We start from the raw sequence: 13,833 nt of genomic DNA, 5'->3' as shown, positions 1-13,833 counted from the left end.
GCACAGATGGCATTTGTCCATTGAACAATGAACAATGATTGCAATCTGTGCCATATTACTGCAGCTCAGCCCCAGTCTCATCTACTGCATCTCATCCAGGTAATAAAGTGGTTTGGACCAGAACAGATCTCCTGGAGCAGGGTCAGTCCCCACTTGGACAGTGCACTGGTCATTAAGAGCCAACATAATTCGTGAAGTATGATGTGACAGGTGCCAGATTCATACAGAAAGAGAAAGCAAGGGAAAGCCATTTATTCTCATTAGATTAGACCTATGTGGGAAAAGCAGGCCTTGGATTAGGCAGCATTACATTAGGTGGAATATATTAAATTAGCGAATGACTGATGGACACCATCCTGGTGAAAGTGCTGCAACAGCAGTCTCTACTTTTCTCTCCCCACTACTCATTTCCACTGATATTGGAGCTGACATAGTGACTGACTCGCTTATTCTCAGCCTCTGTTTTCTTCTCGTTCCAAGGCAAACTCGCTGTTCATATTAGCAGGCAGCAAAGCAACTGGAGACCTCTCGTCTTCTATGAAAGCTGACGATTTAGCAACAAGCTTCAAGCCAGACACAGGGTTCATTTCCCAGCTCGGGCAATATTGAATACTTGCCGTTTTTTCTTGTAACAGTCCTCAGTGAAAAAACATATAACGATAATTAGTGATGGGCTGATCTGCATTTTTAAAGTTCTGATTCGATTCCAACAAACAACTGCAGATACAGATACAGCTTCTCATACTCATTCATTCATTGTCTGTAACCGCTTATCCAGTTCAGGGTCCACAGCCTACTCGGAAGCCTACACTGGGCGCAAGGTGGAACACACCCCGGCGGGGGCGCCAGTCCTTCACAAGGCAACACACAGTCAGACCTTTAGAGTCAACAATCCACCTACCAACATGTGTTTTTGGACTGTGGGAGGAACCCGGAGCACCCGGAGGAAACCCACGCGGACACAGAGAGAACACACCAACTCCTCACAGACAGTCACCCGGAGGAAACCCATGCAGACACAGAGAGAACACACCAACCCCTCACAGACAGTCACCCGGAGGAAACCCATGCGGACACAGGGAGAACACACCAACTCCTCACAGACAGTCACCCGGAGGAAACCCATGCGGACACAGGGAGAACACACCAACTCCTCACAGACAGTCACCCGGAGGAAACCCAATGCGGACACGGGGAGAACACACCAACTCCTCACAGACAGTCACCCGGAGGAAACCCATGCGGACACACGGAGAACACACCAACTCCTCACAGACAGTCACCTGGAGGAAACCCATGCGGACACACGGAGAACACACCAACTCCTCACAGACAGTCACCCGGAGGAAACCCACGTGGACACAGGGAGAACACACCAAACTCCTCACAGACAGTCACCCGGAGCAGGATTCAAACCCCCAACCCCCAAGCCCTGGAGCTGTGTGACAACGACACTATCTGCTGCGCCACTGTGCTGCCTTATAAATTATAATAATACATCAAATTAATTGTAATATAAATTATAACATATGAGAGAGAGAAAGAGAGAGAACGTGTACCGAACTGAGCATGTGTCTTTAGAACTCAAAAGCATACATCTGTTTGTCGTCTCCTGGTTTGAACCCTGAGTGACACACTGAGTCCCGATATATTTTCCTGGAATGACGAGTTGCTGTCTGTGCGTCACATTGATGGCCTCAGACAAGATGGCACTATGTGTGAGTGTGTTTGTATGTGTTTGATGTTCTTATCTTCCCTGCCTCTCTTCAAGTATACTCCTCGAATTCATACACCAACTTTTGAGAACACTGTGACCAAAATCCCCCCCTCGCCCCTGACACACACAAACAAGGAATAGTTCCTATACCTCACATTAGTGTTGAGAAACAACATGAAAATGTCAAATTCAGTACTTCTTACACAAGTCCAGCTTGCGAGTGCTGAAAGTGTGAAAGTCTATCTGCTCCACATGCACTTGAATAATTACATCCATTCGTCACCAGGCTGTAAACTCAGTCATCCGACACTTCTGCCACACATCCTGCCATCCTGAAGCAGTTACAGTACAAATCAACTAGCCCTGCCCTTAGCTCATACCCACAGTTACCATGATGATGTTCTATCGCTCTTATCGCATTAATTTTTGGGAACCAACGGTTCACCATACCAATGGTTCCACACGTGTCCGGATTTTAAATCATTCATTCATTCATCAATTGTCTGTAACTGCTTATCCAGTTCAGGGTCGTGGTGGGACCGGAGCCTACCCGAAATCACTGGGCGCAAGGCAGGAACACACCCTGGAGGGGGCACACTTGTTCTTCACAAGGTGACCCACACTCACACATTCACTCACATACATCTATGGACACTTGCCAATCCACCTACCAGCGTGTGTTTTTGGACTGTGGGAGGAAACCGGAGGAAACCGGAGCACCTGGCGGAAACCCATACAGACACAGAGAGAACACACCAAACTCCTCACAGACAGTCACCCAGAGTGGAACTAGAGGTACCTGGAGCTGTGTGACTGTGACACTATGTCTGGTTTGCCCTCTTGTCCACGTGTAAACAGCATTTTAGATCACTGAAAACTGAAATTTGTTATTACTCTATCCAAGTTGGAGTTGGAGAAACGCAATGTTCAGTTATCTCGTGTTTACGGCCAAAACGCATGTTTTCAGAAACACTGGCATCACACAGTCTCTGTCTGAAATCCAAAATATCCTCACTCCCTGTACAACAAATGTAATGTTTTAACGTAAACATACAGATAGCACAAGATTTCATATTCTCACATATGAATAAATAAATGATGTTGTATTAGAAATGGGGAGGCACGGTGGCGCAGCAGGTAGTGTCGCAGTAACACAGCTCCAGGGCCCTGGAGGTTGTGGGTTCAATTCCCGCTCCAGGTGACTGTCTGTGAGGAGTTGGTGTGTTCTCCCTCTATCTGCGTGGGTTTTCTCCGGGTGCTCCGGTTTCCTCCCACAGTCCAAAAACACACGTTGGTAGGTGGATTGGCGACTCAAAAGTGTCTGTAGGTGTGAATGTGTGTGTGTGTGTTGCCCTGTGAAGGACTGGCGCCTCCTCCAGGGTGTATTCCTACCTTGCACCCAATGATTCCAGGTGGGCTCCGGACCCACTGCAACCCTGAACTGGATAAGTGCTTACAGATAATGAATGAATGAATGTATTAGAAATACATAATGCATTATTAAGATCTAGATTCAGTTATGTCATGTGCACTACATAGGGAGTATGGGGTTATTTGGGATTAAACCTCTGTGTTTCTCTCATGCTTCGCAGTGTTTTAATGTCCCTCCTTAAGAGGTGTGTGGCATGGCATGAATATGCAACCGTTTTTGTATTTATCTAGACGGGGATATTTTAAAAACTCTGAAGTTTTTGAAGTGACTGACTGACTTTCCGAATGAGGAAAGTCTCTGTTTATAAAATGCCGAACCATGGTGACGGGGCCTCAAACTGTGGTACGCAAAGCATCCTGAGGTGGTACAGCAGATCACTTAAAAAGGACTTATCGAATCATTTATATTCTAAGGTTTTCATGTGTAAATTACACAATCTGTTTCAGAGTTTTTATAATTCTGTTTAAATTAAATAATTGTGTTTTACATTAAAAATACAATGCCACAAAAATACTGCCACAACAGCTTCCAAAATGCAATGTTCCCAGAGGAGCATTACATTCTCTTCTACAGAAGGCGAGCTGATTATTTGTAAGATATCATTATAAAACTATGTGAAATAAAAGAACATAATACAAGTCCTGGAGATGAAATGGAGCATATGAAATCAACAGTTGTAAAATGTACAATTATAATAGAGCAAGGTACAATTATGTTCCCTAATTACTCGCACTGAATATGCACCCTAGAGGGCACCAGTGACAGCAAAATGTACCTCCACAGTGACAGTTTTTTTGACAGTGCACTTCAAAGTTTTGCTTTGATAATGGGTGGTTCTTGGTCTAAAAAGTTTCAGAGCCACTGCCTTATACTGTAATGCAGGGTCGACTTGTCGAGGCTCTTCAATGGACAACCATCCTGCCATAGCCCTTACATGAGATTTGAGAAGCAAATGTGTGTGTCAAAAGTGTGGAGAACGTATTATAGGTGGGCAAAACTGTTCAAATAGCCGTGTTCATAGGATCATCATCCATGGCTTGTGTTCTGCTGTATTCCAGATGATAAAAGAACTCAGAGTTATTAATAGGGTAAGAACTTAATGATAATAGCCTGGCAATAACTTAGTATTGAGTATTCGTGCCTTGTTTGAAATAACTGAAGCTGTTCATGCTTTTAAATGCTGAAAAATTCCTGGCAGACTTTATATTGTGTCGACAAACAATCTCAAAAGTGTGTGTGTGTGTGTGTGTGTGTGTGGCTATAAGCAACTCTAGAACTAGATCGGAGAGCTGTAAGGTTGAGGAGCTAGAGATACAGCTGAGCCACCTGTAGAGGAGAATCACTCATTAAAAATGAATGATCACATAAAATCTGATCTCTCTACACCACTCTCTGGAGCTGTTTGGTGCACAGCACAACATACCACCGTTTTCTCAGTGCAGGGATGTGTACAAGTGCGTGTGTGTGTTGTTTCATTGAGGACTAAACCTAAAACCACAGGTTCAGACAAATTCAACCACTGTATTAGGTGTGTGTACACTGGAGCATTTACAAAGAAACTACCCTGTTATTCTCATTCCTCCTTTCCGTCTTACTCTCTTGTTCCCTTATCTGTCAAACCCTCCTCCTTCTCTCTTTTTCTTTTTTGCCTCTGATCTCTCCCTGTCTTTCCTTCTCTGGTTCTGAACAGTTTGAGGTGCCTTATCTATCTTTGCCGCAGGGTTTTATGGGTAGCACCCATGGACCCCTTCCTCTCATGCCTGAGGTAAGACAGAAAAGTAACACCACTGAACACCGTAACCCACCGGGTCTGCCAGCTTGCTGCCCACTTCTCACCAAACACCAGCTTGCCAAAGCCCTTATCCCCACTAATCCCTACTCTAACAACAGCCTACTGTAACACAGCATGTATGCAGAGAGGGAAAAAAACACCAGACTTGAAAAAGACATGAAAAGACACTAGCTAAGAGCTCTGAGTGACCTCCACCCCTACCCCACTTTTTCAAAGGTAGGTTCCACAGATTTTAGAGTTAACCTCCACTCAAGAGTACAGTAATTTGATTCTTTTACGACTATTTAAAGCTTTTCTAAGTGTAAATCAAACCAAGAGAGAAGGCTTAAATGCCAGTCACTTCATTTGGTTTCAGGAGATCTATGTCCACATAAGCTAGGTTCCTATTACTACATTTTTTTTTTTCAAAATAAGAGCCATACTCCTTACATAGTGCACTTCACAGTTCAGGAAGATGTGAAGTCATTTAACATGATATACAGCACATTACTTGAGTGCAGCAGCCGTTATTTATGACCTACACTAGGCACTACATAGGGTGGAGGAAGACATAGGGTGAGATTCAGCCGAGCTGGCATTTCTCCCTTTCTTCTTCTATTCATGTACCATTAACAGTCTGTTCCAGTTCTCTCTGACGGCTCTTTTTGTAGAGTACACTTTTGTGAATTCATCAAGAAGTGAACAGTGCATTCAAGGAGACAACCTTGAAAACAGAACTGGAACACAGTCAGCTCATGCCTCCATTTATAGGACAGGTTAATACCATTAAGGTAATGAAAATAGAACTTTTCTTCAGCGCATATAAATAAACGACTCTCACAACCATTTCTACTCAATACTGACAGCTCGTTAACAAGAACACACCCACAAAGGGTGCGAATTTGTTAGTGTGAGTAATGGGACAGGACTTAGGTGTTGACATGCAGTGGAGTAAGATCTCTGAATGAAGAAGTATCATTCATCTGCAAGGAGAGTGGTAGCTAGAGGAGAGAGAGAGGAGGGACTGTTATTTTAGAGCACAGCAGGTCTCAATGTTGGTGTTAAATATAAACAAGTTTAATGCAAATCCACACACAAAAAACACACGCAGATGTTAGCAGTGTGTGGATAACAGTGTGACAACTCTTTCATTATATCATGCTTCTCCTACAAATATGAGTGTTTAATGATTAGATGTGTGCTGTTGATGACCCATGTGTGTTTTTGTGTTAGCTTGTGTGTTTTTGACCAGTTACTAATTAGGGTAATGGACCTTCATCAATCTTAATCACTGCTTGATTTCATTATATTCCCTTGATAATGTATGAACGCGTGTGTGTGTGTGTGTGTGAGAGAGAGAGAGAGAGAGAGAGAGAGAGAGACAAAGAGAGAGAGAGTGCTTTCAAGAGCATTGCAGCAATTAACTGCTGAAGATAAGCTTGTTTATGAGACTAACTCCACATTTCTGGTGCAGAATTCATTGTACACAACACTGTCCTCCAAAGCAGATAATGAGCATGTCACAACAGCGCTAAATATCTCACTAAACTCTTTCAGCATAAGCACTGATATCAGAGCATGTCCTCAGACTAAAGGAACAATGACTGATTTTTGCAACCACAAAAATAAGCTAACATTGTTTATTTATTTATTTATTTATTTCCTTCCTTCTGTAATAGGAAAACTATGCAACTCACGTGAGAGAACAAAACTGTGCCCAGTTTTCCCCCAAAAAACGTCTTAGTGTTTAGATCATCTTAACAGGGAGAGAAAGTGTTTGATGTGATGCTCACTCTACCACTTAGGAATCTTCTTTGTGTTAAGATGCTTTTGGGAAACCCAGCCCAGCTTTGCAGGCCCTAAAAGTACCAGTTTATAATCCAAATAATGGGCCCCCCATAGGATAGGTCTGGATAGCTATATGTAAAATAGGTTTAACACAAGCCCATACACCCAGGCCAACAGGTGTCAGTATAGTGGCTATTTCTTCATGCTCTTTCTTTATTTAAGATTTTGCATGTATAAATATCCCCTTTGTGTTCTTGTATTTTGAAATGGGAGGGATTTGACAGTTTGTGGGTGGGGTCAGGGCTGTTTCTCTCAGTGAATGCTATTGGCTGAAATCTCCTGGCTCTCCGACTGCCTGCTTTATACACTGTATATGGCCGGCCTACTTAGAGAAACCTTCTACAGAAAAACAAACAGGGAGGATGTGTACATTTTGAGTTTCGTTTTGAAATGGGGATAATGGAAGCTAGTGAACAGGAGTCTACTCCCGAACGAATCGATTCTTTGAGCATCTATAACTAGGGATTGACTCTTGATAAATGATTCAAAGAGTCAAACCTCGACTCAGTCAACTCAGTCTCAGTTTTCTAATGCCAGCAAATATCATTTCCACGTATTATTCATGGCTCTGTTGCTGTCTGGAGGGAAAGAGCAGCTCTGTGAACTAGGCTTCTCCTAGTAGGCGGGGAATAATTTTTTTTTTCTTAGAGCCAGGGAGTCACAGAACTTATTTAACATATATTTATTTGTTGTATGCAGGCCAGTGCCTAGTGAAAAAATAAAATGTCTTACTTTCAGTGACGTTTTTATCTTCTTTAGCAGATTACAGTTAAAAGCAAAGTGCTTCCTGATCTCAGTACACTTTGCCATTTTCAAAACATGATTCAGTTCCATTAGCCACATCAATTTTCATGATTTATCTGACTAAATAATGAAGGACTGGTTAGAAGGTCCTGGATAGTAAACACTACACAAACTCATCCCAGGGTTATGGGATGGAGCGCCCACAGTCCAGAGAACACACATCCACTGCTCCACAACCCAGTGTCTGGGTATTTTATACTGCTCTATTTTTTTTTGCACTAAGCCTTAAAGTGACCTTAAAGTTATATGCAGCTGCTTCAAGGCATCCCCTTTCATTTCATTATTTTCTACAGAGATTATAGAGTGTGTACACAGTTGAACATTGGTTTCCACAATGGGTTCACAGTAGCTGACAGGGTGTCTACAAACCTTTGGACATGTAGTGTGTATGTCATTCACATTAATTTACACTGACCCTTATGTCATAACATTAACTATAAATTCAAGTCAAAACCTAAAGCTAAAGCTAACATTGGGCTAAGTGTGGATATCCAAATAAAAAGGAACTGGTTAAACTACACATTGACAGACATGTGTTTATTTGTATTTATGTACATTTTTAAACAAATGCATAATTACTGCCCGTGCATATAATATTTTCACATACTCTAGACTTCAGCACACTACTGTTTGTCATTTACTGACATTAATTCTAGAAAGTATTAGTGCATGCCACATTTTTTATTGTGTTTTGTGATTTTCCATCATGCTTTGCTGTTATTATTTTGATTTTTTCATTTTGTGTTGTCTAATATATCCTATGGGATGGTTTCACAGATAGGGATTTAAGCCTAATCCTGCTCTACACAGCATTTTGAATAGTGATTTTTCCATTAAACAGAGAATATAGTCCAAGACTAGGCTTAATCCTTTCTGTCAAACCACCCCAATATGTCTAAAAGTTTGTAGACACCTGTTCTATTGAGTAATTCCCACTATTTTAGATGTCCCCCTTGATATTATATAACATGAATGCCAACAGAATGATTTGAAGTGGCTGCACATGAGCACTGGAACGATGGAGTCCAATCCAGGAGCGTTTTACATGTTTGGAATCCCATTTCTGGTCCAGTGCTAATCATCCAATGAAATCTCATTAATGTTTATATGGCTGAATGCAAAGAAATCTTCACAGCAATGTACCAGTGTCTGTAGTAAATCCTTCCTAGAAGAGTATAAGAAGTATATCACTGCTGTAGAAAGAGGAAACGATACATAGAATGAGCGGGTGTCTACAGACATTTGGCAGGTTTATGTTTTAATTGCATTTTAGTTTAATTGAGTTTATTTGAATTTAGTTTCAGTATGTTTACATTTTTGAATGCTTATGTCACATTATGTTAAGCTTCACTTGCCCTTTTTGCTGTGTTTTACTTTAGTTTTAGTGTGTTCTTATTTAACAGTGTAAATTCTTATTTTAGCATGAAGCTTTTAAACAGTTTTTCTGCTTTTATTGTGTTGTTGTGTGTTAATTTTGTACCTTTGGTGCTTCTCTTTTTATTTTTTGTGTTCTTGTAGTTGCAGGACCCCCACTTGTATGATCAAGTCTATAAGTATTTAGACCTCCCAGGGCAGGTATGTGCATTAGAAAACTTGATAATAAAACAATAGTACACCTCAACACATACTAACTCACCAGAAAGACACCTTCAGCTCATCTTTGCAGGGAACAAAGGAATCTATGGCTTTTTTGTTTACCATTATTTAGGATTTGAGCTTTCCAAGGTTTGACAGAAAAGTGAATGTGATCTGTTTGAAGTATTTTTTCTTTTCAGCATGAAAACGGTCACAGAAAATGTTCTAATCTGAGGCTGTTACGAAAACTAAGTACTACTACATTAACTGTTCCAGTGAACTCCTTCCCTTGCATCACCTATAAAGTTGAAAACCATCAAGATATAGTCATATATTGAGGAGAAAACTACCTTCAAATAACTATGTAGTAACTGCGTAGTAACAATAACAATTTAGCAGTTCAATCAGTCAATGTATCAATCAGTCAATCAAAGCCATATTTATATACCACCTTTTAGACAAATCAAATACAGTGTGCTTCACAAGTGAATGACAAAACAAAATAAAAAGGCCTTAAGTCTTAAGTAGGGCCGGACAATAATTAAATATCAATATATATTGTGATATAACAAGTTTCAATAACAATGATATGATTTTAAAACACATTCAATATTTCATTATATATTATTAACAACATCTGTCACTGACTGACGTTCATTACAGGGCGCTGTCATCAGTTCAGCACCAAGTTTAAAATTTGGTTTAAAGATATTAATATTTACAAAGCCGAGAGATTTGTGTTTGATGGTGATACCATGTTTCTAGTTTGCTCTTGGAAGCTTTTCAGTGGATGTTAGACTGTTCATACTGATGTCAGAATTATATCATAATGAGAAAAATTAAGAAATAGATCGTGATATATTTTGGCCCTGTCATCCAGCCCTAGGCTAAAGAACAAGACATTTCTAACTAAATGACACTAATTGAATAGTAAAGGATATGACAATACACATTAAGATTAAAAATTCTGTGCAAGAATTAAGCAAAATGTAAATAAAAAAATGGAATAGAAGCAAAGTTCATTGAAAAGGAAATACAGCTAGAAGAAATAGTGTCCAGGACCATAAAGCATTTATATAAAAATAAACATTCACAAACACTACATGAAATAGAGATGTATTTGTTTCCCATATATTGCAGTGTGTTTGTGTGTGCACTGTTGTGCTGTGGACTATTCTGTGGTTGGCTATACAACTGTCACTGCTTGATCTAATGTATGGAAGACCTTTCTCTCACAATGCATGTGTGCACAAACGAATGTGTGATTGTGTGGGTGAGCTTTTCACCTCAGCTTGCAGGTAAAGCTGACATGACAGATTATCAAAGCACTGTCTGGAAGGATGAATGAAAAAGGTGTGGGGAAAGGGAAATACCTTTGGGGTTCTGTGTGTGTGTGCATGCATGCAAATGTATATAAACCTATAGCCCAGAGAATTGGTTCTTGATGCTCAGTACTGTGACAAAATCAGTGACAGCCCTTTTGTTTATTTGATTTTCCAACAGTAACTGCCATTAAAGGAACACTAGGTCGAATTTTTACCTTAGAATTACAGGTTCAAAGTCATCGTGAGGCTCCTCTGACCTGTAATAGGGAGCCTAGAGCCTTTGACCTTGCAACTCTGGGCTCAAAACTGCAGAAACTGCATTATGTAACTTTTGCAGGACCTCCATGAATATTTCACATTATTTTAGTTACTGACATATATAAGTATGAATTAAAATGGAAAATAGCAGCTTAATTTGCTTTAAAACTGACAATTTTATTAAATTGACAGAAAAACCCGAGCTCGCTACGGAAATTCTTGAACGCAACCGTGACGTCACTGGTGGACAACAGCTGAACAACGCCGCGGTAAAACACTGTTATGACTGACTGTTATGACAGTATCTAGCTAAATAACCAACATTATTCATGACAATAGCCTAGCAATAAGCTAAACTCAAATTTAGATGTACCGTTATTCTTGTAAATGTGATCGAAGTCGAACTCGAATTCATCCGACACTATAAACCTCCGTAATGCAGCTATGTAGCCGAGTATAATCTGAGCCACCGAGTTTAGCAAGTCAAGCTAACGTTAACTAACACCGTTAACTAACGTTAACTAACTGGTTAACTAAAACAGGCGAAGTAAGTGTCCTTACCCTGTTTACCTCCATGTTACAGAGGCTCTTGAACACCTTTCGTTGGTGTCCTTACATGCCCATATTGTTGGAAAAGCGCCAGTAAAATGAGCTACAGATAACGAAGTGAGCGGATGGTCCTTTCCAAAGTGCCCGTTTAAAGTTGACAAATTAAGTCCATTTTCTGGATATTTTGGGATCTTTGGGCCATTTGTGCAGATGTCCCACTGTATATTGAATTATTGCAGTCAAAAACAACACACTTTTTCGTCATTTTGCATTAAATTAAGTGAAACGTCTAGAGTTGTTGTCCACCATCTACGTCAAAGGCAAGACGCCTATTAGAGTTTCCGAACCCCGGGCGGTCTTTTAAACCTTATTCCTTGAATTAGTAAGAAATAACATGTTTTCTGACTATCAATAAACACAAGTTAGGAACTCAAATTCTGTATTTATTTGTTTGACACTTTCATATCGCTGGTGCTTAGCCTTTAAATACATTGCTATACGATTGACATAAACTCTGCAACTGTAGGTGGAGTCCTGGAGCAAAAATACTAAACCTTACCTAGTGTTCTTTTAAACATAAAGATTCCTATTAGTTACACTCTTTTTTGCACTCCTCCAGCCTTCCAAGAATAAAGCGGGTGTCCTCTCAACAAAACTGTTCCCAAAGGAATCGTTGACATTAACATGGACACAAGGAAGTTCCCAAACACACTTAAGAAGAATAACTTAAAAATGATTTGAAATTTTAAATGTTTCTGATATTTGGCCTGGGCCAGTTAAATGATTCAATGGGTATTGGTTGTATATAATACTGTAAAATAATATAATATTACAATAAAATACAATGTTGCCTCTGTAGTTGTTTGTAACCATGGACAGAATGTGGATGGTTGTATCACATTTGGGCACATGCACATCATAGACGTATTCACTCTTACTTTCTTTCCATTCTTGCTCTTCTAACGCCTTCTTCTGCTCTCTCCATTTATTACTAAGATCTCTTCATGTGGCTCCTGTTTGATACTAAACTCCCTGTTTGTCAGTTTGTCAGTTGCCATGTTTGACAGCAGATGTAAACTCTCTGAACTCTCATTAAAACATACATACCTTGTCTCACCTCACAGCTGAAGAACATTGATCGTCCTGCAGAACCAGAGAAGATTCCACGAGCTCCTCATGATCGCAAAAAGGAGTGGCAGAAACTGGCCTTGGGGGCAGAGCTAGCAGAGGATGACATGGAAGATAAACAGAAGGAAACCACCAATGGTTCAGCACCCTATCATGACACTCGGTCTATGTGAGTATTTTGTTGGATCAAGGGAATGTCTATGATTGTGGGGAACTACCGTTCTCTCTGGTTTGCTTACGATAAGAAGCTCCTCTTTGTTCAAGGTGGGAACAGTATGTTTGAGGAGAATGACTGTTTTTGATGTGTTTAATATACAGCAATATATTTTAAACTTTTATTTTCATCTTGCCCTTTATCTTGTTTGTCTATAATTTTTTATTCACTGTTTGAACTACCACAGTCATTTAGTTGTTTAGGATGCAGTTAGCATATTTAGCTAACGCAAATTTAGGAACGCATATTTAGAGTGTGTTCCTACCTAAATAATCTGAAACAGCCAAAATATGCTAATATTACCCACCTATGGAGCAGGAATAAAGCAATATCTTCTTCTCTTTTTCTAAGTTTGGAGGGCTCTTTGCCATGGTTCTGCCATGTTTTTAACCAAGCCAAGTTTGGTGCTTTATAAATAAATTAGACCAGTTTCCAGTGCACAGAATGGAGAGCTAGCAAATGGTGAGGAAACGTCTTCTGAAGGGTTCTTTGATTACAAACGTGAACATTACCTTTAAGGTCAGGAAACAGAAGTTGAGATTGGAGGGTCGCCGGTTAAAAAATGCATCCAGAGCTGAAGTGTCCTTGAGTAAGGCATTTAACCCCCAAACTTCTCCCCGAACTTCTCACTGCTCTGGGTGTGTGTGTGCTCAGTGCCCCCAGTGTGTGTGAAGGATTGCTCACACACTAGTGTGTGTTTGTTTGTTCACTGGGATGGTTTGAATCCTTCTTCAACTAATTAAAAAAGTACTGGATGGATCTTCATCACACCAGAAAAGAAAGGTCCACTTCTCCACACCTAAATGCTGGGCAGGGTTAAACCCCTTTAGCCTCAGTTGCTCCAGAGCATGTTTTGAAGTGAAAACCTGTGCCAACGATAGATGAATGGATGCTTTTGAACATAAAGTGCGTATAAAGTGTTTTTATGATATGTGGGTGCCATATTCAATGTTTATTTAATATAAGGAATCATTATAAATATTCTTTTCCATCCTTGTTTCACCCTGTAAAGGCAAATGTACATGGATCATCTGGACGGTCCGTACTCTCTGGCCGCTCTGCCATACTCTCAGATGAATGAGCTGCTAAGCCGGACAGGAGAACGAATGTATGGCCGGCCACACGAGCCTCCACCACCTCCACCCGCACACCCAGCAGACAACAAACCAGCCTCTGCCATCAGGTACACATACAGCACAAATAGACCTGCCA

At 40.4% G+C, this 13,833-nt stretch overlaps 1 protein-coding gene across 3 annotated transcripts in view; it reads left to right on the top strand.

Moving 5' to 3' along the window:
* wasf1 (WASP family member 1) overlaps positions 1 to 13,833 on the top strand; it is a 111,490-nt gene that overhangs the window by 92,247 nt on the left and 5,410 nt on the right. Inside the window, exons 6-9 of one of the 3 annotated variants that reach the window (XM_066676630.1) lie at positions 4,840 to 4,914; positions 9,091 to 9,147; positions 12,404 to 12,576; positions 13,634 to 13,804. In XM_066676630.1, coding sequence (XP_066532727.1) covers positions 4,840 to 4,914; positions 9,091 to 9,147; positions 12,404 to 12,576; positions 13,634 to 13,804 — 476 coding nt within the window. The remainder of the gene's footprint in view (positions 1 to 4,839; positions 4,915 to 9,090; positions 9,148 to 12,403; positions 12,577 to 13,633; positions 13,805 to 13,833) is intronic. The other 2 variants (XM_066676631.1, XM_066676632.1) reach the window with 2 other exon arrangements.

The sequence above is a fragment of the Hoplias malabaricus genome, chromosome 7, assembly GCF_029633855.1.
Source record: "Hoplias malabaricus isolate fHopMal1 chromosome 7, fHopMal1.hap1, whole genome shotgun sequence".
Lineage (NCBI taxonomy): Eukaryota > Metazoa > Chordata > Actinopteri > Characiformes > Erythrinidae > Hoplias > Hoplias malabaricus.
This window is presented reverse-complemented; position numbering and strand designations above follow the sequence as displayed.